Consider the following 27,279-nt stretch of genomic DNA (forward strand, 5'->3'; position numbering starts at 1 on the left):
ACTCATCTACAATCACGTGACCCAAAGCATTCTTGAAGCACGAAGAAAGCATGGCGGCACATAGCAGGGGCTGAATGGTGCAATGGATTGTCTTGATGTTCCATTAAAAGGCAACACAAAGGCTGCACCCTGAGAGCTCTAATTTAGTCCTATCTTATAATCATTATTTGATAGTCGAGCTAATCATTAACTTAATTAGTGGGAAGACATTGGGGTCTCTATGTGGCTCAAAATTTTCAGTAAGAAAGCAGTGAATAAACTACCCAAAATAAAAAGAAAACAAATGGTAATAGATCTACTGTGTGGGCAGAAGTGTGACTTACTTCCTAAAACTAGACAGCACATTATAATGAGCAACCATACCAAAAAATACATATTAATAATATTAAAATTATTTTTATTTTTTTAATTATAAAAATATTAAGTATAACTGAGCACTGCAGCTCAGGTTCTAAAATCTTATTTTGCTATCTCAGGTTGAGTTCTAAACCATACCTAACTCAAAATCATGGGGTTGCCACATAAAAACTGGTCTGGCTCAGTTTGCAAGATGAGTACATACACATTGGTTGAAAAAATATGTACATTTTTGTACATATTTTTTTCTTTAGCTGATGCAATAATTCAAAAATAAATATTTTGTAAAAACAAGTCAATTGTCCCCGGCGAATGAGTCTCTATTGTAAGATCCTTCAGAATATGTTTGGACAACTTTCAGTTCGAGTGAGGGACGTGATGTATCAGGTGGGGTTGGTGGGGGTTTCATCCAACTTTCATGTCCACCCACAATATTCTGTATCAAATCACTGAACATAGAGCATCCTCCTCACCTCACTCTATGCTCTACAACAGTATTGGAGAGTTATTGAAGTGTATGCATTAAGTTGTTCTTTATTGTCTTCCACTCTCTGTGCCTTTACAAAAAGTGATTCCTGCTTTTAATGTTACTTCACTGTCTACAATCCCAAGGGACTCCTGATCACACGCTGCCAGTGTCCTGCATGCAGAAAATAGATCCACCCACCACAGTTCTTATACTTCTTAAGCCCCAGCATAGCCAGGGGTTACACCATCCTGCCTGACAGCAGGAGGAGGAGAGAGGACACACAGATCAGGGGAGGTGAATTGAAAAAGAGAGACAGACAGCAGCAAGACACGTGGAAATAAAGGAGACAGGGAGAGAAGGGAGGTAGTGTCAGTAAGAGGAAGAGGAAGAGATGTGAAAGTGACAGAACAGAAAGGGAGGGGGCAGAGCTCCCAGTGGTACCAAGACAATTTGCCTCATATATATAAATAGCACACAATGGAAGTTTTAGGCCACATGGAAACTGCTTGAGATTCTTGCGCTTCTGTTATGAACTCTAGCCCTCTTAATATGAATTACACACATTTTGCACTAGTCCTCCTCATATCTTTCAAGTGTCAAAATTTTGTTTGCCGCTCATTGTAAACATGCACTTTTTTAGGGCTTTTAAAGCCTTTATTTCAGCGGAGAGGTTGACTGAGAAGGAAACCGGGACGAGAGAGCAGGGAATGGCATGTGGTAAAGTACTGAGGGTCAGTGTTAAATCCAGGCGGCCTTCTTCAAGGACTATAACCACATGAGGTGTGGGATATAACCGCTACAGTATATCCAGCCCCCAAGTTGTGCTTTATCAGGCCAAGCATATGACAATGTGCAGTTTTTAATGTTTCTTTTAGTCGTTTTTTGTTATCTTTTTCCAATTATTGGCTACATAAAGGGAAATCCAACCTTCCCCATCAGTAGAAATTCCACCTCCACACATGTATGCATATTAACATGCAGAAACACACAAACGAATAGTGGTAGTCTGAGGGAAGGCTACAGGGCAAGTAAGTCAACTTCAGGATATAAAAAGCCTCTGGCAAACAGAACCAAAGGTAAAACTCATTTGTTCACAAGGGCAAAGAAGTATGTCGCTGATGTTCTAAAAATAGTCCTAAACACCTTCAGCCAGTCAGCAGGAGCCAGCCCTTTGTTAGCCTGAACATGACCTTGGCTTGGTACAGGAGCAACAGCAAGTTTGCCCCCTCTGAGAAAACAATCACAACATCACAGTGCTGCCAGTATGACTAATACTCATAAAACAACAAGTCTGAGTCATTCTTCACATATCACAAACGTCTCACTGCTGGAGTAAGCTCAAAAGCATCTCAGAATGTTGTTTACCAAACCGGAGTCTTAATATTTGGAATTCAAGGCATCGACTGTGATCAATAAACAACACTAAAGCGAAAAATATGAGTGCATTCAGAAATGGATTCAAGCACATTCTCTGACTTCCAAGCTTACGTGCTGCATGTCTCCTGAGGTATTAGTGCGAGTATGGGACAAAGGAAGGAGGGGTCTGTGAAGCTGAAAGAAGGCCAGGTTAACTTAAATGATTGATTTAGGTCAAGACACTAATATTAAAATAAGACATAGCTGAGGAGCTACAAGGGCAACAGAAAAACAGAAAACCCAGGGAGGCTAAAAATAGCAGATTCATTGTTTTTCTCAAGACTGCAAAAAAAACTGTTTCTCATCTTGTTTCTCACTTCAAGCGTTTTCCCCATGAAGAGGATTATATATATATATATATATATATATATATATATATATATATATATATATATATATATATATATATATATATATACATATATTAGGAATCTGAAGGAGAGGTTTGTGACTGAAAATAGCAGCACAGTAACAAAAAACGACACAAAAAGTATGGCCAACAATGTAGTCTATTTTCAGTTAGAATTAAAATGTAAATGCTTGACAGTAAAAACATAATATACTAAAAGGAACCACATCTTTGCAGGGGAAATGCCATGAAGGGTAATTTATTCCAAAGCTAGTGCGAGAGTACAATAACTAATTTCCACACATCGCATCACTTCTCTTTGAACAGAAACTAATTAAAAGATAAAAGCTGTGGTTATTTGCTACATGCAAAAAGAGAGAGCTCTTATCTCCTCGGATTAACACTGACGGGGAAATAAAAATGTTGGTTCTAGCGTTTATTTTTTCTTATTTCAAGTAAAAATATATAATCAGTGCAAAAAGAATAACCCATAATAATGTAAACAACCCTCTCATCAGAAACGTTTCCCCCATGATTCAATAATGTGGAGTGAAGTCTAAACCATTGATTTATAGTTAAGATAAATCATCACTTCTAATTTAAAAATAATCTAGCAATAATAAAATAATATTTCAAGGTGGCTACTGCGATTATTACAGTACTGTCACTATAACACGAAAAGATAAAGGTACGGTTAAGTGATTTTAATGTTAAAATGATGTTAGTGAAAAAATGAAGCAGGTTGGTTTTACCACATTGTGGGGTTTAGTTGAGCTGTCAGCGTTCATTTCTTTCTGGGGTTGAAGTTTTTTGTGGTTTATTCTCTTTCAAATTTGCATTCATCCAATGAAAAGCATTCAGGCAGAAATGTGTAAGCTAAGCTACTTAATGTGCAACATATGTTCTTCAAATGGGACCTGTTAACGGAAATGCAATTACCGTTATAATACCCAATAATGCAATACCCAATAATGCAAAATCATTTGGTGAGCATTGTGAAAAATATTAAAATATGCTTTCCAGCTTTGGCTTGTTGTTATTTATTCAAATGAGCATCAATTACAGTGTCATGAATAAACAAAGAGGTGCATGGTTTATTCGGACTTTATTAAGTTAGCTGAAGGTTTTGAAAGTGGTTCACGCCTGGACTCATGCAGTGGTCTAAAAATAGCTCTTCCATCTAGCGTAGAGGGATATTAGGCCACTGCTGCAGGACTGGCCTTTATGATGCCACTGGGACTCCCATAAACAAAGCAATTAGACCAATCACAATTTCAAAGAGCCCGGGTTGACTGACCCAGGAAATGATATCATTGGGACGCAATCCGTGTTTCATGCAGTGAGTTCGCATTTATCAGATAGAGTGACATCTATGGTAGCCTTCCTCTAATTAGAAAAGTATTTGGGTTTACTTCTGTTGACTTATGTAGAAGTTTACCAGATATAAACTAGCTTAGCAGGAAAATCTTCTCAGCTAATTATCAGATACATATACACATATATATATATATACATTTTAATATAATACATACATGTACAATAAGCTTCATTTTCTGCACTCTGAAAGAGGCTCCGAAATCCTAAAACAGTCATATTTTATTTGTTAAAAAAAATGTGCTGCTGACATTTCACATTCTCTCTTTTCTTCTTGCAGATGCTGAAAATAACTTTTTTCAAAATCTGATAACATGTGGGGTAAAGTGAGTGGAAATGTAATAAATTAGAATTCTTTCTTTGTGTTCAAGTTCATTCTATTGACATTTTGAGTCACATAAAATCCCATACATCTCAGATGGATACTGTACATATCCCCCTCCCCACTTTTCTATTCCCATGTTTCTGCTCCAACAGAGCCAATGCTTTTAATTACACCTGTAACATTTAATTTAATTGATCTGCTTAAAAATGACATTCAATGAAAATGAATGCAACAATTAATTCAAGGTGTGACAAAAAAGAATTCAATATTACAATAAACTGGAGCATCGATAGCCTAGCTGTCTTGCGCCCCATGTACTGTACAGAGGCTGAAGTCCATGTTGCAGCCTGTGTGTATGTGAACCTGACTGCAACCCTTTGCTTGATGTCATCCCCCAACTCTCTCCCACCAACATTTCCTGTCTCTCTTCAGCTGTCTAACCAATAAAGGCAAACAGGTCTCACTATTTTTTTTTTTTTTACAATAATCAGAAAGAAAAGAAACAAAAGGCAAACCATGACAAAAACTATTAACGAAGAGGTCAATTAGAACACTTTTTTATATAAGGAGTCAGTAGAACTAGACTTCTTTCATGGGTACATGGTCCTTTCTGATCTCCATAAAAATTAATGTCCACAACCAGACCTAACAGCCAAGTACTGTCAGCAACCCAAGAAGAGGAGGTCCTTATATAGGTTATCCTTCATCGCCTCAATGCCTGCCAAGCTCGCCACACAGCTCGACCATATTTCTCACCTTACCCTATTAATTAGTCATCAGGCACTGTTTCTTTTTTCAGTGCTGACATTGATCGCATACTCATGATAGAGTTACAGACCAGGGCAGCTGTTTATGAGGCCTCTTAGACAAAGACAATACCGTGTTGTATGTACATGCGGATGCTTTTGCTTGTTAACGTGACTCTGCAACTGTGCGCTTGTAATAATCTGTATGTGTGACAGGGAGGGATCAGGAGAGTAAGGAAATAGAAACAGAAGTGGAGCAGAAACAAGGGCATCCCCTGAAGAGCGGCCTGCAGAGACTTTGTCCTACATTCCTGTCGATTTGTTTCCTGGGAGCGCGGTGGAGGGATAAAGAAGGGATGAAGGACGGAGGGTTGAGCGAAGGTATTGAAGCAGGTTCCAAGGTGGGCGGGAGAGGATGCAGTATATCCTGCCTTTTAAAAAATCTCCTAAAATAAAATTAGTTTGGCAAGTTAGGCATGCTGCAGAGGAACAGAAAAGATGGTGCCTTAACATGCAAGCTGAAGTAAACAACCAATATTTTAAAACCACAGATGGATAGTACTTCTCAGCTACATTTTTCATTCATTCAGTATTATAAAGTCCTCTTGGCAACTACATAGTTGCCAAGTGAATGACTAGTAATCTCTGTGCTCAACTGGGAGGGCAGCCAATTAAAAATTCCCTCCTTTCAAACTCCATCTACATGAAGGGTATGCAGTATGCTTTTGTCATAGTTCTCTTTGCTGCAGGACTGGCCAACCGAGCGCCTGCTAGGAAAGTCCCCACCTGTCTGATGCTAGCAACAGAAAAGAGCTCCCTGGAGAGTCGTGCCTGGCTCCCAAAAACGTGCATTTTACAGACTTCAGTACGTTACCCAGTGTGCATATGTGTGTGAGTCCTCGCTCTAAAAGGACTTCCTCGCTTCATTGAAGTAGGCATAAAGCTGGGACCCACTTGAATCTTTTCCACCATGTCTTTTTTTTTTTCGCTCTTACATTAGGGATACTACCATAATCCTGAATATTAGTGTTGTAAAATGGGAGTTAAGAAGGGGGCACACAGCCTTGAGCGTTGAATAGTTCAAGAGTCTTTTCACATGGCCTTCAATGTTTGATAGAGAAATCGCGACCATTAAAACAGTGACCTATAAATCTCTGCTCATCTGTTTCTCTGTCATTTACATTACATGGCAAAGGGCCACCCATTGGGAGATAACCATACAAGGAATGGGCTGATCTTTAAATATTTGTGTCTGGGTAACTTATAAATTAACAAGTCCTTGATTTTCTCTTTAACGTCCAAAATGTTTTTTTTGTTTAAAGTGTATTTCATGTACTGTAAGATGCCAAGACGCCATCGATTTGTCCAAGTCTTTGATTCAGTTTATGTTAGTAACATTATACAATACAATATCTACATTTCTTTCTCCTATTAATATTTTTGAGCAATTGTATCCGGACTGACTTTATTTTGCAGGTTTGCTTTTTCTGACATTCAACTACATGCCATATGAAAGATTGTCCAGAGGAAAACAGGACCTATCTAAGAGACATTTGAGACAGATGTAGCTGCAGGGCGGCCCAATTAGATGTGACCACGAGTGTAGAGCACATAACCGTTTTAGTAGTGAAAGTTTCCTATACTGTAACACAAGCCTGGCCATTTTTAGGTTGTTAAAGCCTCCACAGCCGGCTGAACCTGCTCTGGGTTGATCAGTAGTCTCCCCCTGAGAGGACGTGCACACTCTAGTGACAAGCTTGAGCTAATCACAATGATGAGGGTAGAGAGGGCCTCAGCTTAATGGGAGCACAGAGAGATCAGGGCGATGCCTCAGGGAAGCCAGCTCACATGAAAATACACTCAAAGTGCAGTGTAACACAAAATGAAAAGAGGAAATATCAGAAAGAGTACCGCTCTGCAGCACCTTGTGCTTCCAACAGCCGACCCAGGTGTCAACTTAGCCTCTTAATACTTGTCAATGTCACTCTAGTCCTTATGGCGACGCATCGCTTACAGATTATTGACAGCCTCTCTAAAGTTTAAGTGCACAGTGCAATGCAACATGTAACAGCTATACTAGCATGTAGCATGGAAGGGGTCCATTGTTGCTGTTTCAAACAAAACTGTCAGCATATGTTTAATGTTCATCCTAATATGTGTTATCTATATTTAGTGAATAGTCTTCTGTGTTTATATGAAGATAAAGAGGAAGATAATGAACTCATCAACCAAAATGCCATTCCTATCAGCTAAATAGTAAAGGGGACTTAACAAAGAAATATGTCTCAGATTCATTATCTTTCTTGAAATATGAATGAGAGAAAGAGAGTCAGAAGAGGTATAAAAAAAAAACTGATTTTGACATCATGCCAGGCAGAATTCACCATTGCTGCAAAGATAAGGCTTTGTAACTTGGATTTTAGATTAAATCTTTGGCTCCGTTTTAAGACTTTATGTTGCCTCAGGCATATTAGTCCACAGATACTGTAAATTTAAGTGAAATCAAACTATCGCAAGTGAACCCATACTTAGAGATAACACACTGCACTGTAGCTATCAGAGTAGTATATTTAATATTAACATGGAGCTGTATGTTTTATATGGTATGGTCGCTTTACAATAAACATTCCACAACCTTAGGGGCCAGAGTAAATATTCAAGACTTAATTTTAGTAAGCCAATGGTGCATGAAATACAGTGCAGTCAAAGTCACACTGCGTCATTTCAGGGAATTGAAACACAGTTTAGTTTGTTCACAGCCAGAGGCAAATGCATCAACTTTTACATAATTGGACACAATAAATTGCCTCCCTTACTTCTTTTTCAAGTCGGAATGTTTGAGCCACTTTGCAACTAGAAGCTAAAGTCAAGAGGTGCAGAGTTGTTTCCAAACACCCTGTTTCAAGTTGTAAATTAGAATAAATTAGTCTTGGAAAGATGACATATATGACTGTTGTGTTCTTCTATTTATTGCTACATTAAAATGATTGGAAAAGTATTCATGACCAAATGGAATGTTGATTAAAAGAACATCAAACATTACATGACAGTACCATACCATACCATCTGCTACAGTTTACGGTATTCTGTCGATGTCTACTGTATACTTGATATCAGCATAATGCATAATTTAACTAAACACTATACTGAACAAATTTCTATCACACAACCTACCTTAGTAAACTAGGATAAAAGGCATGTTTTCCAGCTTCTTTTAGCTGGTGATCTTTTCAACCTGACAATGAAGCATCCCACAACTACGGTCTGACATTTGGATCCCTGCCAAAGCTAATGAGTCAATATTTCTTCCAGGGAGAAAACTACAGTAACAAGACTTCAAAAAACATCAAACTATCCCTTTAAAAGGTGCAGTTTGGGTCTGGATTGTGTGAAAGTAACTGCAGTGGTTATCGGAGAGATGCCAGGCCTGCAATCTGTCTCTGGGTGACTGCCAGCCAGGGATACGCATAAACTGACAATACACACACACACGAACACTTACAGACTTACACACACATTGACTTACTCACACAGAGAACAGGCTCCTCAACACTGCCTGTACTGTATCTGCCTGTCTCTGTTACCATGGAAACTGACAGGCCTCCCATTGAAAAATCCTAAAATGCAGATGAACATGTGTGTGTGTTTGTGTGTGTGTGTGTGTGTGTGTGTGTGTGTGTGTGTGTGTGTGTGTGTGTGTGTGTGTGTACACTGTGTGTGTTGTTGTGAGTACTTGTGGGGGTGTGAATTAGAGACTGAAGCGAGTGGAGATGAGTAAGGATGCATGTGCTCATATTATTGAGATACAGTATTAAGGCCAATTTAACTGCATGCACCAAATACATTCTAAGTTCATTGTATCTATATTTCATCATCAATGTAGCTGCTGGAAATGTTTTCACTTATTTCAGAATATAGGTCATGAAATGAATACTTACTCCGAGGAGTCTATAAAGTATATTCCGAGGGCCCCGATGCTGAGCGCAAAGACTAACACCACCTGCGGAGAAAACAACACAGAGGAAACAGTGGAAGAAGACATTAGTTTCATGAAAACAAGGTTGCATACTATGATCATTAATGTGCTTAATAACTCTTGAATTCAGTTGGGGTGTATACAAAAAGGCAACGGCAACTGTTATCTCAATTTCTCAGCCAATTCAGTCATGGTAGGTTGTTGTTCACCAATGAGTCTGGGTCTGTGTCAGGTTTTGGAATGCTAAAAGGAAGTTTTTACTGCAAATGTTGACCGTCGCTGGATTCATGTAAGGTTGCTATAAGTAATATTGAGATCCTCTTCGGTATGATTGGGCAGTATTAAAAAAAAGTATCGCTTAACTGAATACTTAATAGCGAATTATTTTTTTGCCCCATCTGAGGCAGGTCGTTAGAAACATCTCATTATGTGTATATTACTGTTGTGTTGTGTTATGTTTTGAATTTAAACAAGGAATAAACCGAGGACACAAAAGCTTAATTATACTTGAATATAAGAAGTTTCACATGATTTGATGAATGGAAGCAGAGATGGTAAATTAATTAGAAGCGGTATTGGCCAGGCATGTGTGCAGATACGAGGAATTTGACTGCTGTTCTATATTAACTGAATGCACAGATGCAACAATAGACAAAGGTAACACAAGCGTTGACACAATAAACTGCTTTGTACAAATGGCAATGGGAGAACAGTAATGCTGAAATAAATATGGCGGTATAAGGTTTCTGTATAAGTACAAGCCGTGTAAATGATGTAGCAGTTACAGTACTTACAGATACCATGGGTTCAAATGACAATAAATAGTCAACCATTGATAGTTTAATGCCCAAGAAGATATTTGCACATGAATTGTTATTCGACAAAAAAACTGTTCATTAGTAAAGTCACACCATCTCTATCACCAGGAACATTTGTGAACTCAACCGAACACAAGAGGAGAAACGATGTGTGTCGGGAGTGTTAAGAGGAGGTGCTTAGAGAGGACCACAGTAATCAAGTGTTGACATGCACTCATCAACTTCCATACTGAGTCAATGCTTCCATTGTGTGAGATAGTGAGCCTGCTGGACTGTATACTGTTTCAAGGACTCTATGTGCTAAGGTAAAGTAAGGTAAGGCTATGTGTACCTGAGACTGTTTGAATCTTTAACAGAGTCTTGACGCTCGCTTTGAAAAGATTAGGTTTAAAAGATTTAGAAGATTTAGTAAAACAACCAAGGGACTTCAATTACGAGACACATTACATTACTTTACCTTATTAACTATAAAATATTACACTTGCCGGTCAATTAATTTGGATTCAATAATAAAGTCAGACAAGACAATCAATTTCATTATCATTTCAAAAAATAAGGACAAGACATGCAGAATTATTTTACCGTCAACGCCTGATATATTTTTGAGTTATTTATCATTATAGTCATCAATAAAAAATTGACATCCCATTGCAATTTATCATTTGCATTATCTTTTTTTTTTTTTGGTGCTTGGATGAATTAAGGTGTTTGATAAATGACTTGATTTATAGGAAAGCAGCACCTTTGCAAATACACCACTTTATGCTAACTGGGGCTCAAGGTCATTTGCAATTTCAATGATACAGGTGCTTGGTGTGAAAATTTCATCTGCGTTTTGCACTGGGCATACCATAAGGGCCAAAAAAAACGATGTATGTTTAACATATTTAAGCATGTAGAAAAAAGTGACGTTTTTGAATAGAAGTCATGAAAAGTAAAGTCAGCTTCTTCTCGTTTATGAGGAATAAATAGCAATATGATCCAACAAATGTACTCCAGTATGCTGCACTCCAACATTACATGATTCACTCTGCTCTCATCATAATAATCATCTTCGCAACAGCTGAACAACATAGTGATGCACAAAAGCTCCTCCCCTGCGATCTTTTCTGCCATTCAGCCTTCCACAATGGGACCCTGCTGATTGTGCCATTCATTATTGATGGTGGGAGCTTGATTACTTTCATGTGATGGTCCTTTAGATTGATTCAGTGCATTGTGGCTGAGGTATTAAGTAAACACCCCCTTCTCTGTGCATCTTTAATGGTTTGCTGCTTGAATGGAGAACGATGGAAATCCTGGCCACAGGGTTCTCCAGGGCTGGAATAACGTTACGAGCTGAAAGCATCAATGATGCCCCACACAAAAGAGACAGGGAGGAGGCTCAAGCTGAAACTCTGCGATAACATCAGGCTTTCTGAATGAGAAGCACTCTGCTTGACTTAATGGGGAAGGAAACAGTTGACTGGAGGGCATTATTTGATTCAAAGAATGCGGTGTCGTCTATACATGAATTATGTAATTTTCCCACAAGGTGGATGGTCAATTCAAGTCAACTCGTGTTTATTTCTCTAAAATATTTAGATAATATTATATATTCAAGTATAGTGAAGAGCTAATATGATGAGTCAATGCAACGAAACCTAGGCTAGAAACAACAGGCAAAGTAAAACTTATAAAAGAAACGATGGTAAACACTTGTAAGCAATGTAAATGTTCCCAAATGCCACGGGGAAGAGATGACATATTTCTGTGCGTCTATAATGAGTTTTTTGCAAGTGCAAGGTGGCACCAAAGCAAAACCAAGCACACACACTCAAGCAAGCACTTCAACAAATTTAGCCGAGACGTCAACTGCATTTACACATCAAAGTCTGCCGCAGCTCTTACAGAGTTTGACTACATTTTATGTGTGGTCTACTGACACTCCAGAGGAGGCTGCACACAGTCTGATAAATTCACAGGTTTTGGCTGTACCTGCAGTGGACCAGAGAATTTATAAAATCTCGAGGTGAGAAATCAGAAAGAATGGAGCTCACTTGTTTGTTTGTTTTTTTGTGTTTTTTTTATGTTCAGTCTGTGTCTTTTTGGGCTAGTTGTTTGAATTATTAATTTAACAAGCACTAGAATCCACTACTGGACCCTTGGTGGTAGACACTGCACTTTAAAATGCATGTTATAAGGCATATAAGAAGATGCTTTTGATTCTGCCAATCATCAGTTTAACAATGTAATAACAAGCCTTAATTGCAAATGAGTTGAATACATGCTACTGAATCAGATAAATTGCTCTCCCACGCCTAGATTCTACAAGCAGAAGAGGAATTTCCTTTTCTTCTTTTTTTACTCTGTGGGCCATTACTGTGGCGACGTCTTAATACAACATCTGTGGTTTTGAATGCAAGCTGTCTTGAGAAGTGAACAATATTCTGTTAACGTTTCTTACTAATTTCACTTTTGGACAACGTGAAAAGAGATTTTTAATCCATTATTAGTTCCATTCCGAATCCCTACAAACTGAGCTACTGCCTCCCCCTTTTCAGTCTGATTTTCGTTGAGTGCTCCTTTAACATGTTGAAGCACCGCCACCATTATACATTACACATCATACAAACACAGACATTTCCCTGCAGCTATGTTAAGGAGAAAAAAAAGGGCAAAAGGAGTACAAGAGGGAAGCATGGCCGAGCAGTGGTCGCTCGATGAAAAGCCAAACAGTGAACACCCAGCGATGAGCTGAGGAGATCAGAAGCGTCATCATCTTAAACTGACCCAGTTATTCAGCTGTAAAAGCCAGTCCACCCACCACCACCCCCATCCCTTTCTTTTCCCCTCTCTCTCTCTCTCTCTCTCTCTCTCTCTCTCTCTCTCTCTCACTCACACACACACACACATACACACACACACACACACACACACACACACGCACGCTCTTTACACAGTCTGTCAACCTCATACCCACTATCTACCGAAGACAACCAACCGAGCAACCGCCACATCAAATCAAGAGCAAAGTAATAACACACAGGGGAAACCTACAATAATGGTAATAATAACGAGGGGCATTCCCTCCGCCTACACAACAAAGTGAGAAATTTATAGAAGAAAGTCAGCAGCGGGACTGCTCAGTATAACTGCTGCTGCATCAGTAGTAGTTGTAAAGTACTTAATGAGGTTCTTTATAGGCAATGTTCATGATTCATGTTGTGAGAAGGCATGAGTGAGTCACATTTGTTAGCAACAGGCGGACACACGCCCGATCATGTCAATCACACAAGGAGCAGAAGTCGGACGTGATGTCTACGTCTTCTCTTTAATAGCCGCGTAGGTTTTCATTGGTGTAACACTTTCTAAATTTAAAGTGCAAAGCCAAGTCTGTCAGATGTTTTCCGACGTGCACTGCAGCAGGAGGACTGGAAGACTGGGAGTGTAGAAGAGAAACCTTGTATCTATGTGCGTGTGCGTGCTGGTTTCAGGTTCCAGCTCTGCAAGTGGGCTAGGGGTGGCAGCTCTCACATGACACCATCAGAACTGTTAACACATAATAATAACGCCAACTCCTATGCATAAACACACGTGCACGTCTCAAGCTCTCAGGTTATTTGGCAGTCTGGAGAATTCTGTGGGCTCATCACGGGGGTGGGAGCAATATGAAGTGCCCTTAAGCCAAAATTTCACAGACATCCTCCTCTAACAGGGATCCAGTATAATGACTTCCTCTGTCCCCTAAGAGCACCCTGTGACACAGATAAAGACAAACAAACAGGTGATGTGTGCTGACAAAGTAAGGAATAAACGCCTCATATTAAGGCCAACTACTCAGGTCATAAGGGCGCTGACTTAAAAGTCTTCTCACTCCTCTGCATTTGGGATCTGGATGCTCATCCGGATACGGAGGACGACAGTGGCTTATGAAGGGCTTCAAACTGCCTTCAAAGTATAGATGTATCATTGACACAGTAAAGTGGTCTCTAGTAGCTGAGGCAAAGAGAAGTCTCACCACCTTTATATACAGCATACAAACAAACAGCAGCAACAAGTTAAAATACAGTTCTTAAGAACCCTTTAGAACAAGCCTCCACTTGAGGCTTGAGTGAAACAGCGTCCATGCAGGTAGTGAGAAGAATACATGTTTTAAGTTGTTGTTTCACGTCAGTCCTTCCCACTCACTATTCATTTGGAGAGCTCAGCAAGCTAATCGCGAGTCAGCTACATTCCATTAGCTATGTTACTGTAGCTTGATATATCAATTAGCACTACAATTTTAATCTGAATCTGCCAGAAACACAATGTTCAACTGCTTTCATAAGCTTATACATTTGCATACATTATATTGTACTGATACTTTGGTAACCCACAGTAGCTTTAGCCAACCCAATAACTCAGCGCAACCCTGCTACCGAACATCCTTTAAAACTGTTTTCATGTAGCGTTTTTTAAATAATAAGTGTTTGTGAGGTCAGAAGGCAATATACTGATTACACAAACTACACAGGAGAGGATAAGAATCTTGTGTTGTCATTGGATGATCATCAAATTTAAGGGACGATTAATATCCAGTGACCTTTTTGAGTGTAATTTTCCTTGATTTCAATGTTGACATCCCAATATTGGCAGATTAGCATTTTTTGAAATTTTTTGCATTTGCTAACTTCCTGTGTAAACGGGACGTCTACTGCAGAATAAAATGTTGATAAATTCAAAGCTTCACTGTTCCACTGTTCATCATTAAAAAAGAAGAAAGTTTGAACTTTGAATCTACAGCTTTTTAAGTTAAAATAAGAAACCTACTGGTGCAAAATATTAAAAATATCCAAAGCCTGGGGCTAATGAGGCAGCTCGATTGTTAGCTGATTTGCATGCTATTATAAGAGAGCTTCAAGAGGTCGACATCAAAGGCTGGAAAATAAATATCTGTGAGGCAAATGTGGAGAGGTGAGAAATGAGAAGCAATCTGGACTAGAATAATACCACTTTTTCTCATGTCAACCACTGGAATAAGCACTTTCTATGAATCTTAATTATTTCTCCAAGATTACATGTGGGGAATCCTTGGTGGGGCATCAAGAATGCCCGTCAGTCCTGCATGGTATCAGGATAAGCTTGTTCATTAATCCGGCCTGGCTCGATGAGTTAGCCAGAAAGAGGTATTCCAAAATGTCCGATTGATGCCACAGCCAGAGAGGATTTCAGAGGTCCACAGCCAAGCAAAAGCTGCCAAACCGGTGTGCTGTTTCTGCTTTCCTTTTGGCTTTAAAACCATATTGTATGTGTCTGCCTTTTAGGGCAGGTTTCAACACATCAAAACCTCTGCAGTCAGATGAGATTCATTCATTTTTGTTACAGATTTTCTCAGACTTGCATACGTCACTGAAAGAGATAACATTATGCAAATCTATAGCTTTCCCTGCGTGATCAAATTGTCACAATGTTTACACGGCAGAACAAACATTTGCATTCATTATGAAGGTTTGTCTCCATAACAAATTCATCCAAAATTCTCAGACGCGTGCCTTGCGTCAATGCAACAAAAAAGGAACAGAATCACATGTCACTGCACGAGGCGAGAGTGTGAGCCACCCACTGGGAGGAACGTCAACAAATGAAACCTCCATTAAACTTTGATGGCATACAACCATACATCAGCATGCATCGTGATCTCCCCTTTCACTCTTCCTCAAATGGCAGGGGGCTGGAGACGGCTCCACTGGTGTAGGCATGATCTGACATTCTGTCAGGAAAAAAAAAAAAAAAAAACACTCTGTATTCCAGTCACACACTGGAGCTGCACAAACTCAACCTGGAATACTTAAACCCAGTGTGCAACTGAACAGAGGTATACAGACATACGGATTCATACTAGATCAATCTTACTGGCTGGACATACATTTTCAAACACAGAAAGATTTTAAGAGTCAAAGGCGATAAAAAATGAATACAGCCACCAACAGATTTGTTCAGAAAATGACTTACAGACTCACAAGTAAAATAAACACAGGGTATATGTTGTTGTTTTTAGGTGTATGTCATATCTATAAAATATGTTGAACAATCCATGAGAACATTCTTAAGATAAGTTTTATCTTATATAGCACATTCCATTTTCAGTCATAACAACCCAGAAAATGCACTGGAAGTAATTTAAATAGAACTCTGAGGGCTTGTAAAAATAACCCACCTTCAATTCAGTAAGTTCACATTGACATTTAAAACAAGCTACTGTAATGTTAGAGCTATATTAGGCCAGTCAACTGGACAACTGTCATTGTCCCAGTATACAAGCACTAGAGGAGAATTGATTTATTGACTAAAGCTACAGGTGGCAATTTGCATTCCTTTCGGCTCGTCACTATTGGACCTTGCCAACAAGTGAGCAAGCAGAAAACTGGTTGCATGTTGAATAGTGAAAACATGGACAACTTTACAGCACTGAACATTTTGTGCATACTCCATGCTTCACTATTGGTACGAATCTCGTTCACTTTTCCCCTCCAGACCAATGTTTCTCATCTTTTTTTTCCTCAGAGGGCCCATAACGCACTTCCCCTTATTTAATTTGGTTTCAAAAGAGTCCCTTGTCTTGTGAATGAAAAGGATACGCTAAACACACAGCAATTAAATTCAAGTCTGGGTTCATAAAACAGCATTTGACTTTCCACATAATAGGCTTTATTAAAACCAGACCCAAGATAAGTAATAACTATTGTAAGAAGTGGGAAGGACAAAAATAGGCAGGATACCGTTCGAAGCCTGGGTAAGTTTAGCACTGCTGCTTGTGTTTTTTTGGGGGTTTTTTAAAATCTGCCACAAACACTCAGTGTTCAATTTAATTCAATTCTAAGTATAGTGTAAGACAATGTAAGCAATACAAAGGAGGAGATGAGATCCAATAGATACTGGGTACATATTTTGATTGACTGAATGATCTTTGAAGATTTATTTTTGGGCTTTATGCATTGATCTTGGTTGGACCCTTTGGATAGAGTAGAAACTCATAGGGATACACACACATCTCTGCTTTTTATTTGTCCTGAGCATTGTTTTTCTTAAAAGAGCCGGTATCCTAAGTTCATATGTTGGTTGTCTTTATTCACCACAACCTCTAAATAGAGAACGAAAAATAGAATTAGGAATTAAGCATTTTCGTAAGAAAAGACAGTGATAGCTTTAAGCTATATCTTATTTGTGTAGTCAGAGTGAGGGGAAGAAGAGAAGCTTTGTGCAGCACAGTCCTGTCTCTTTTCTCTCTGTCTGTATCTGCTCTTAGCCAACCCTTCAATCGCACACTCCTTTTGTGTTCCCCTCCAAGGTCATGCAGTGATGGTCTCTGTTGTATGGAACAGGTGAATAGAGGAAAGATAGAAGGATGCAAACCTGGCTTTCATGTTCATCACTATTCAATGAGCATTACTCTTTACAAAGATATGAACCTGCACATCATGTACTTAAGTTTAAAAAGGTGAGTATGTTTTCTCCTAAAGCCACAGATAGTCAGAATAAAATGTAATAATAACGAGGAAACAACTGGCTGATTAGTTAAATTAAACATTTTTGTCATCAATACTGTTACTATTAACTTTATGATTATTGCACATTATTATTATTATTATTATATCTCAACGCATGTAGCATCTCCAGTGAAAACCATCCTCTCAGATGCAAAAGAGGTTTCATCTAGCTGCAAGAAAAATATTTATTTATTGAGCTAAACATCTGGAAAATAATCAATTGGTTCTGCAGTTACCTATCGGGAGGCCAGTCACGAAAAGTGAAAAAGTGATTTCTGTCTATTCTTGGTCTATATCAGAGCTCGTCTGGAAGCATCTCATTTATTTGATTCAGTCACTGCACAAAATTGAAAGGCGATACTACTGGGACCGCGCCTGATTTTGATGTGTGAAAATACAATCATGGTGTGAAATGTAACACTTTCAGAGCGCTGACTCAGTCTAAAATGAACTTTGGCATCATAAGCAGGACAGGTGCAAACTTACAAGCTACAACAAGCAGACAAAGATTGTTGTAGAGCAGAGCAAGCGTGGACAGCTGTGGTTAATGTTCTGGCATGCGTGTCAGCCATACCTCGCCAAACAGATGCACTCGATTAAAATAACAGTGGAGCCGCAAATATTCAAATTAAAAGCTGAACTGATGATATTTCCTGCTTTTCTGAGTTTTAATATTTTGAGGGTTTGGACTAAAGAATACTTCTCAAGACATTGAGTGGGGCTTTCAAAATGTGACAAAAAACAAGCCAAAGAATGACTTAAAACCGCGTGGTGATGAAGGGTCCGGAGCACCCCGTGCATGTCGAGGTATGTTGCGACCGCATGAGTGTGACCAGGGGAGTCCAATCACGAGACACAGCCAAGGCCTTACAGTTTGATTAGTGTAAAAGTCAAAGTTTGCCAGTACACCGAGGCCACGCCCCTTTCTGTCAAATCTGAGATTTTAAGAGTGTATTGTGACCCTCTGCAGCAAATGTTTAGTAACAATTGTTAAGAAACATTTTAATGTTTGCTTTTTTCGTTGTGTTTTAGTATTGAATTTTCTGCTACAAAACTAGGTAAACATTTAATGGGCGGTGAAGTTGAAGTAACAAAACATTTTCAGGTGAAAGTAAGGTTTTCTTAAAAAAATGCAATTTAAATAAGCACATGAGTAGATCTGAATAGTAATTTTGAGTTTGAATACCTTAAGACAAATGAATGCTTTGGACAAGTTCCTTCAAATAGGTGTTATGTTGATTTTCAAAAAATCGTAATGGACTTCCTGTTAACCTTACAGCCAAGTGATCACAGGTTGTTGTTGTTTTTTTTTTTAAGTCTTGGTATGAATAATATGTAAAAAAAGAATGTCATTAGTGTAGTAAAAAAAACAAAAACAATTGTGCGTTGTTAAATGAGGGCACCCTTGAGCCATTTTGCGATTTTTTTTTTACGAAAATACAAAAATATCGAATTTTTCACCAGACCAGATGACCTTGAACATTTTTGGTGAGTTTTCATTCATGTTCAGGCATTCAAAAATGGCGGCAAAGTCGAGGAACAATAAAAACTCTCCTAAGGGAAACAATAGGGTCCATGGCACTGTCGTGCTTCGGGCCATGATTAATTTGTTGGGAAAATATCTGTCCAATAAATACAAGTGATAGAAGAAACTGTCTTCCAACTATGTTGTTCAACTTTTGTTTTTTCTTTGTATTTATTTTACGAGGTAATTAACCCATTGAGATCAAGATATCTTTCATAAGGATGACCTGGCCAAGAGGGCACCATGTTGTATTTACTGTGATAAAATTAAATACTGTAGGCTCCATTCCAGATCTATCAATTTCCCAATTGTAAAGTCTGATAACAAACAGCTTTTTATATGAAAACCATCAATCACACTGAGCCATTTAAAAAGAGCAGTATTTCATGCTCCATCGCTCCTGGAAATGGCTATAAAAAAGACCCTCCGAACACACACACACACAAAATATTTTTGATGTCTGAAAATAAATGAATTCTCATAAATCACACTCCAACCACTGGCTCTGCACCCCTGAATTGGTTCCATTTAACCCCAGTGGCCCTTGTGAGACGGATGCCCACAAATTTTTGTACCTAGGCAACAGACAAACAGTGATTGACAGGGAAGAGGGTGCGGAGTGTGTGTGTTTGTTGGGGGGGGTAGAGCGAGAGAGAGAGAGTGACGGTATGAAGGAAAGCCTCTCAGGTCTGACAGGATGTCACATCCTAAAATGAGCATCTGTCACACAGAGATGAAGAGGACGCCTGTGGGAATCTGTTACGGACGGACGGGACAAACGGTCTCAGAAATCTCCTCTAAAAGTTTCTCTGTGGCATCATTAATATATATATTTTTAAAAAAAGGATATCTTACTGCGCTTTGAGAGATGTGTCGCAGCAGGATTAAAACATCACAAATAGGTGGACTTGTGCACCCTGTAAGATGTACAGTATGCTCTATATACCACAAAGGCAGGTCATCCTTCCTTTGCAGCACCCGGCACCTAATGGAGGCGCCTTCCCCAGTGTGATCTTGACCTTGAATGTAAGCAGAGGAATTCAAGAGGGCGAAAAAGAGGAGAGGAGGACACAAGGAAAGAGGAGATAAAAAAAACAGAGGAGATGGTGACAGGAGATGAGAGTGAGGAGAGAGAATATAAGAATTAGCCATCTCCCCCCCCCCCTTGTGGAACATGAGCAGCATTAAGAGGTGGCAGAAAATGGCTCTGAGACAGAATGAGAGCGAGAGAGAGAGAGAGAGAGAGAGAGAGAGAGAGAGAGAGAGAGAGGGCAGCTGAAGAGGAGTGGAGGGAATGGAGAATATTAGAGCACGTCCTCAAGGCACAGCAAGAGCTTAAATGCCACAGCGTGTGCACGTCCGTGCATGTTGTATCTTCACCTCTTTGTGTGAGTGTGCGCATATATCACGCAAGTCTTCAACCTCTAAATGTGTTCAACCTTTATGTGCATGTTTGTGTGTGTGCGTGTGTGTGTGTGTGTGCGTGTGTGTGTGTGTGGGGGGGGGCTGTCCATGCGACAGAAGGGAGGACCCATACTGGGATTATGCCACTGTGGAGAAGATGAGAGGATGCATGTGACCTGCTTGCAAATGGCTTTTGACATATTTCAGGAGAACATTTTACAACTAAAATACCCAAGATCCTACACTTAATGGTTGCTTTTCTGTTCTGCAGAATATCATGATGTTACAGTTGCCATAGCGTCCACTATGCATATGCACAAAATTTAGAAGGACACATTATTTTTTGTCAAACAGGTTCAGCTGTTCAACTTTGCGAAAAGCAAAACAAACGTAGTGATAGGTGAGCCATGTATAAATGTTGAATGTGGGAGTTCAGTGGAAACACTCTGAATGACATAACAGCACACACAGATGAACTCTGGGTAAAAGTGGGGTTTTTGGCTGCTGGATATCACAGGATCCACAAACCTGTTCCCAGACCTTCGGGGCGACACAGAGTGTCAGTGTGTTTGCGACTGCCCTATTCTGAGCCACGAGTTGCTTGAAATGCAGAAGAACATGCAAACAATAAACCAGTAAATTCTAAAAGTTAAAACTAATAAAAACGCATACAAGAGGGACAGGGAACATACACTGTGAATACAACAAATTCAGTATTTTGAAAGACTCATACTGCAAAACGTGAAGAGCTTGAGGTGTCAAACTTTAAAGAAATGGGCTGATGAAATGATTAAGATTTCTTTAATAAGCCCATGCTATGAAGAATAAATGCTGAGAGGTGGGGAGGGGTGAGATATGGGGTCAATAGCTTCATGTCAAGTTGAATTACAATAGAATAATAATAAGAATGACTGATATTTCTCATGTATAAGGGTGTGTTTATGTTAAGGACTGGCTGTCATTTATTCTGTAGAAATGTCCTGTATCTCTTTATATCTGTGCCATGAAGTGCGGCACTGTACGTTCCATAATGAATATCGTCAAGTTGTCAAATAACACCAAATATATATTTGCCCTGGTATTTGGTTGCATTACTTACAGAGCAGGCATGTGAAAGTAAAATAAAACCGCACATCAAACCCAAATGATTTGAAAGGCTCTCAAGCCTCCCCTCAAATCCAACATTTTAAAAAGACACAGGAGTTTTCAGATCTTGGTTTTACTACATGTTTGTCAGTACAGTAATAAAGAGAATGAAACTAATGTCACTTAAGAAACAGGACGTTTTCTGGTTTAGCTTTTTTTGTGAATATGAACAGAGGGGCTACATTTTAATTAAAGCCGTTATATTTCCAAATGCAAATCAAGCCATAAGTAATAACCTTGACTACTACATCTGCTCACTGAATAGACAGGAAACAATCAGAAATCAATGTATACTGTGAGGAGGAGAAGTCACTTTATGTCAACATTGAATCAATGCAAGTGGTAAGATATTTTGGCTCATTACTATTAAAATATGGATAGAGCTCAGCTAAAGATAATCTCACGTCACCATTAAATAAGGCCCCTGCTAATAAGTTATGACCCTCCCCTGCTGGCTCATGGAATTAAATCTATTCTATTTTGTGTTACCTGCATCACATGAGGCTTCAATTAAACAAAAACTGCTTCTCCTTTTACATCTACCAAACAGAGAATCCTTTGAGCCTGACGACATGACACTGAGTGCGACTGCTCCACTCGGGTATTACTAACCCATGAATGAAAGATAACTCTGCAGAGAGTCGTCCTGGTTTTATGAGGATACGTTCAGCAGCACTACAACGTGGCCCCGCCTAACACCCTGTTGATGGATTCATGCCTTTAGAGACATTTGAATGCAACTCCAAGTGGCTGCATGAATGCAGTTTAATAGATGACAGTCCAAGAAAGTACATTTTCAAAGGAACGAGTGGGTGGTCTGAGCAAATAAAAGGTCAAAATGTAACGTTTCCCACTTGTATTCTCTAAATGCATCATAGTGTTAGCCAGAATCATAATCAGAGTAAATACAGTGATTTATATGCATGTAGTTCTGCTCAGTCTTTCACCTCACATTTTTTTCTTAAAACTGTAATTGCATCATGTATCCACTAATAGCAAGTTTGACATTAACAAATCTGGTTCAATTTACAATCAGAACAATGAAAAATGACCAATTTATTTTACAGTGAGTGAATAAGGGCGTAGAGAGTGTGCTGCATGAATACTAAACGGTTGCCTTAAAGTGGCTCACTGGCCATCTGCTCTGCAGGCCATAATGTATTCAGGTCACAAACTGATGTCCGCACCACACAATTCCATTATGTGCCTTTAATCACAGCATAACTCATCCCTGCCATCGTCAATAATATCAAAACTTTATCTCACTGATTCCAATTCTGCTAAAATGTATTCAGAGCGATTACTTTGATGAATATTGCAGAATTCGTCAGAACCTTTCATCCTTCTCCAAAAAGTGTCACAATGCATTTGGCTGCTTTAATGCACTTCAGCTTCCCTCCTAATAAGGCAATTGGATCGACTAGCATTTGAACGATCAAACAATATTTCTACAACGAATCCTGTTTTCTCCTTCCAACCAGCATGGATCAGAACTGCGCATCTCAGAGGAGACGCAGCGGTGACATGATCTTTATCTAATTAAATCAAGGTTTCATTTAATTTCCGGAAGGTTAATGAGAAGTTTATCATCCGCACCAAAGCCCACTTTTTCCGCTCGCTAACAGTGTAGCGGCTCCTGATAAGGTAAGGAAGCTCGCTCGCAGCAAGGTGAGAGATGAGACAAGGATCCGCAGAGGAGGGAAAAGCTGTGTTAGTGTTCTGTTTTTGTTGGCAGGCTATGTGTAAAGCGGCAACAGCCCTCCTCTGTGCTACAGGAGATCAAAACGTGGACAGAGCTGTCCAGCTCGGTCAATATTGTGGGTGGATGCCTGGAACCTGCCATGAATGACCTTAACGCGTCTTTAAAACCTTCACCCATCAGCAGGAGGGATGGAGGTGTCACAGAACACACTGTGAGTGGTTTCCTTTTCACTAAACAAGCCTATGATTTACTGTGAGGAGTTAAAGCATTACATCAAATACTCAATACAAAAAGACATTTTATATATTAAATTTTATTAATACTTACCAGGCCCACAGTATGCTTTGAGATATGGTGAAGGAGAGGAACAGAGGGCTCATTTATTCATACTTTCAATTCGGTTGCCTTTTGGAGTATGTACTGCATTTTTAATTCCACTTTATTCTTAGAGTTATTCATTCAGTGGATAATTAATAGTTTCCATAGCAAGCAGATAGCTGATCCAACTCCAGTCGTGAGGAAAAGTATTTCACCCTCTACAGAAAGGCCCCATTTCTTTTACACATTTTTTATTCGAAAAAAGTAACTGAAAAGTATTTTTACATTTTATAGTAATGTATTTTTTATTGTATCTGCATTTCTGAACTGTCATGTAGATTTTTTTAGGTTTTTAAACTATATATTTACATTTCAGTTGTACAGGCCAAATTGGTGTAAGAGTTTTAAATTCGCAAAAGTCCTGTGCAATACAACAGCTTTGTGTTGGATCTTTATTAAAATTGAATAGGGTTAGGGTCACTCCCCAAAAAAAGGTTTTATTCTTCAATTAATCATTTCTGCACAATAAACGCAAAAGAGGTCAGCAAGTCTGTATTGGATTCTCATGAAGCCCTGATCTTTACCGATAATACGCTGAGCCAAACTTATCCATGTCCATCACCTCTCACCTTTCCTCTGATCATAGTCAGACTGCTTCCATCGATTGATCACTAACACTGACACATACCAATATTCAGTATCCAGCATAGTTCAGCAGCCTGCTGCATGGATAGGCAATCAGCTCCCTTGAGATAGAAGATTTTATGGGTTAACTATTGGACACTAGGCCTTGTATTATTCAGCCTTCCATTCTGATGAGTGATTGAATGTGCAACATAAAGCTGCTGTATATTCCAATCTCAAGCTGCTGCATATGAACTCTTGACTGCAAATGAGACTGGGAGTGGAACTGTGGTAAGTACCAATAAAATGCAGATGGAAAACATAGTGGCAACAAACATTCTTTGCTTCTAAGCGAAACATGCAGCAGGCTTTTAGAGTAGTATAAAGTGGATGTTTTATTGTTTAGAGGTATACAGAGGCAACATTCTGAATGTTAATATAGCACAAATCCAATATAACATATGTAAGTATATTGGAGTAATTCATCAAAAGAGATCTTCTCAGCTTTAAGTTTACATAGAAAATGGCACTGTCTTCAGCTTGTTTTTGTTTCACTCAGAGGCTTAAACATCTTTTTAACAATTTTTTTTTTTTTTTTTTTTTTTTGGAGTCAGAAGAAGAGAGAAGACCCCGCCCATACAGAGAATGTAATTGAACGATCCAACAGAACTTTCAGACCCAAGAAAAAATGATCTATGGGTCTAAAATTATAAACATAACCAAATCAACTATTAGTTGCTTATCATAACTTAAAATTGCTTACCTCTTATATTTTTTTTATTTTTGAGTAACATTTAAATAAAACTGTTTGTCTTTATTCATCATTTGATGTTTGTTAAGGGTTTTTTCCTCCCCTATAGGCTACAGTTCATTGCAATTACCAAGTATTCTAACCTCCCTCTGCACACTCTGCTGACTTTACACCTCTTTAACAACATCAAAACTTATTTCTCCTAAGCAAAGGTTGTATTTGAGGCTTTGATGAAATGACTTAACTTCATTTTATTTCTCAGGGGTGCCGTTTCGAATGACCAAAAGCACATTCATTATGCGAAGGGCATTGCTTTTACTTCAAATTAAGATGATCTTTTTCCGACATGTCTTCTTGCCAACTCAAATAAATAAAAAAAACTTCTTTCATTAATAAAATATTCCGTGCACTGGCCCTTGGAGCTCATTAAAAAGACAAGATGTAATGAATGAAAGCACCCAAGGATGGTGGAGCAAGAGAAAAACAAAAGCGGATACAGGGAGAGGGCACAGGGCTGATTCCTGTGAAAAGGAGATGTGATGTTGCCACGGTGATGAGCCACCTGTGGGAATAACTATGAATGTAATGTGTCAGAGAGAAGCGTACAGGAGCAGCAAAGTGATAAAAGGGGATTGGAAAACCAAGTCACATTCTGTCCTCAGAGAAAAGGAGGGTGTAACTCTTAAGCCTCCCTGTCAAAATGGGTTTTATGCTTTCCTCACTGCATCTAAGTAGCTCCATGATGAAGCTTCTGCTATACAGTCAATCGATCAAAGCAGTTATTCAAAATGACGCTAAAGTAAATGGAAGACACAGATCATCTCTCTGAATAAAGAAGGCTGTACAGATGCAGTGCAAATCATGGAACGTGAGGTCAGAAGTCTGAATCAATCTTTGTCCACAGGTTTACAAAATTAATCTTCGTTGTTCCCCATCAAAGAGAGTTTTCTATGGATTAAATCTTGAAGAGATTTTGTCCCTTCCTTAATTTTGCCCGGATACCTGCAATAGCAGCAAACATGTGAATGTTACATAATCTCAGAACAGATCAACTATTATTCAAGTATATATGCTTCTGGAAATGATGGACAACTTCTGAACTTTAATCAGAAACTTCAGATGCAACTCTGTCCAGACCAAAAGTGAGGCCAAAGTCACCTCTCCAGATATTTATGCAAAGTTAACGCGGTCATCTCTTAATTTATTACATCTCCTGGAGTAGCACGCAGTCATGGCTCTGGTTAGCCATGACTGCTTTAACTAATACATAGAGACTTCACTCAGGCTTGATTCAACCCAATTAAGAAACAATTTTTCTTGTTTATTAGTTGCAAATATCGATAATTTGTGATACAACCGAAAAAAGTCAGGCAATCTCATTGATTGAATTTTGCACCAAGCTGTCAAAGAGGATTTGTCCCAGAAGTTAGACTTTTTGTTAAAAAAAAACAAACAACAGCAACAAAAATGTAAATAACTGCTGAAGGGAGTCAGATTGTCATTTTGGTGGACTGCATTATATTATGCTTTTGACACTCAATACTGACTTCATTTCTCTACACCAAAGCCTGCAGCCAGATGATTGGTCAATACTACCCAGACTTCATATGTACAACAAACAAAAAGAAAGCACTTCCTAAATTAAATCAAGACCACTCCCCTAAGAAATACTTCATATGTATGTAGAATGTGTAAACAGATAATTCATATATATCTCATACAGCTCTGTCCTTGCAACTAGAAAGTAAAACTCCAAGTGTTTCCCTTGTGTCCAAGGAGAGCAGAGAGGAGGAGAGGAAGAAGAAAGGGGAGAAAAGTCAAACAGCTTCTGGTCCATCTTTGATGCATTGAGGCTTTGAAGTCAATACTGATGCAATTTCGGGCCAGAGGCGGAGAGAAAGCTACAAACCATTTCATTAGCACCTTCCCTCGGCTTTTAGAAGAGACAGCCTCAGTAACAAGGCCAAAAATGTCTCCATTTCTCTGATTTACTAAAAAGGAAGGCAAGACTTTGTTTAAATTTTTACCCTGCAGAGCCAAAGAGAAATGTCTGAAAATATTTGGCATCCTGAAGAAAAAATAAATCACAGTCAGTTTTTACAAAATGGCAACCTCCAGGGCAAAGAGCCAATTTACAAGTGCCAAAAAATTGCAGTTCAGCAGTTTCGAGCTTGGCCACTTAAAGCTAGCATCAAATAGTCGTCACTCACCATAACATCCCATATTAACCAATTCTACTGTCCAATTCTCTATTCTTTACAACTGCCTGTGCTTAATTTACATACAACCTTTAATGAAAAATGGGGTCATGTAAAGCCATCATGTTTTCTGGGGTATGGTCATTTTTAATGAACATACTGTATGCATGCTTCTAACATCTTTTTATGCTCCTCGTTTTTACTGAGTCAGAATCGAGTATTAATCATTTACATTTAAATAAAAGGTATCAGTGTCTGCCCCCGACTGAACTT

At 38.9% G+C, this 27,279-nt stretch overlaps 1 protein-coding gene across 16 annotated transcripts in view; it reads right to left on the minus strand.

Annotated features, from left to right (window-relative positions):
* Positions 1-27,279, minus strand: part of kcnma1a (potassium large conductance calcium-activated channel, subfamily M, alpha member 1a) — a 141,129-nt gene that overhangs the window by 67,010 nt on the left and 46,840 nt on the right. For all 16 annotated transcript variants that reach the window (XM_079362895.1, XM_079362899.1, XM_079362903.1 and 13 more), the window contains exon 3: positions 8,975-9,036. In XM_079362895.1, the coding sequence (XP_079219021.1) occupies positions 8,975-9,036 (62 nt within the window). The remainder of the gene's footprint in view (positions 1-8,974; positions 9,037-27,279) is intronic.

Source organism: Symphodus melops, assembly GCF_947650265.1.
Source record: "Symphodus melops genome assembly, chromosome: 15".
Taxonomy (NCBI): domain Eukaryota; kingdom Metazoa; phylum Chordata; class Actinopteri; order Labriformes; family Labridae; genus Symphodus; species Symphodus melops.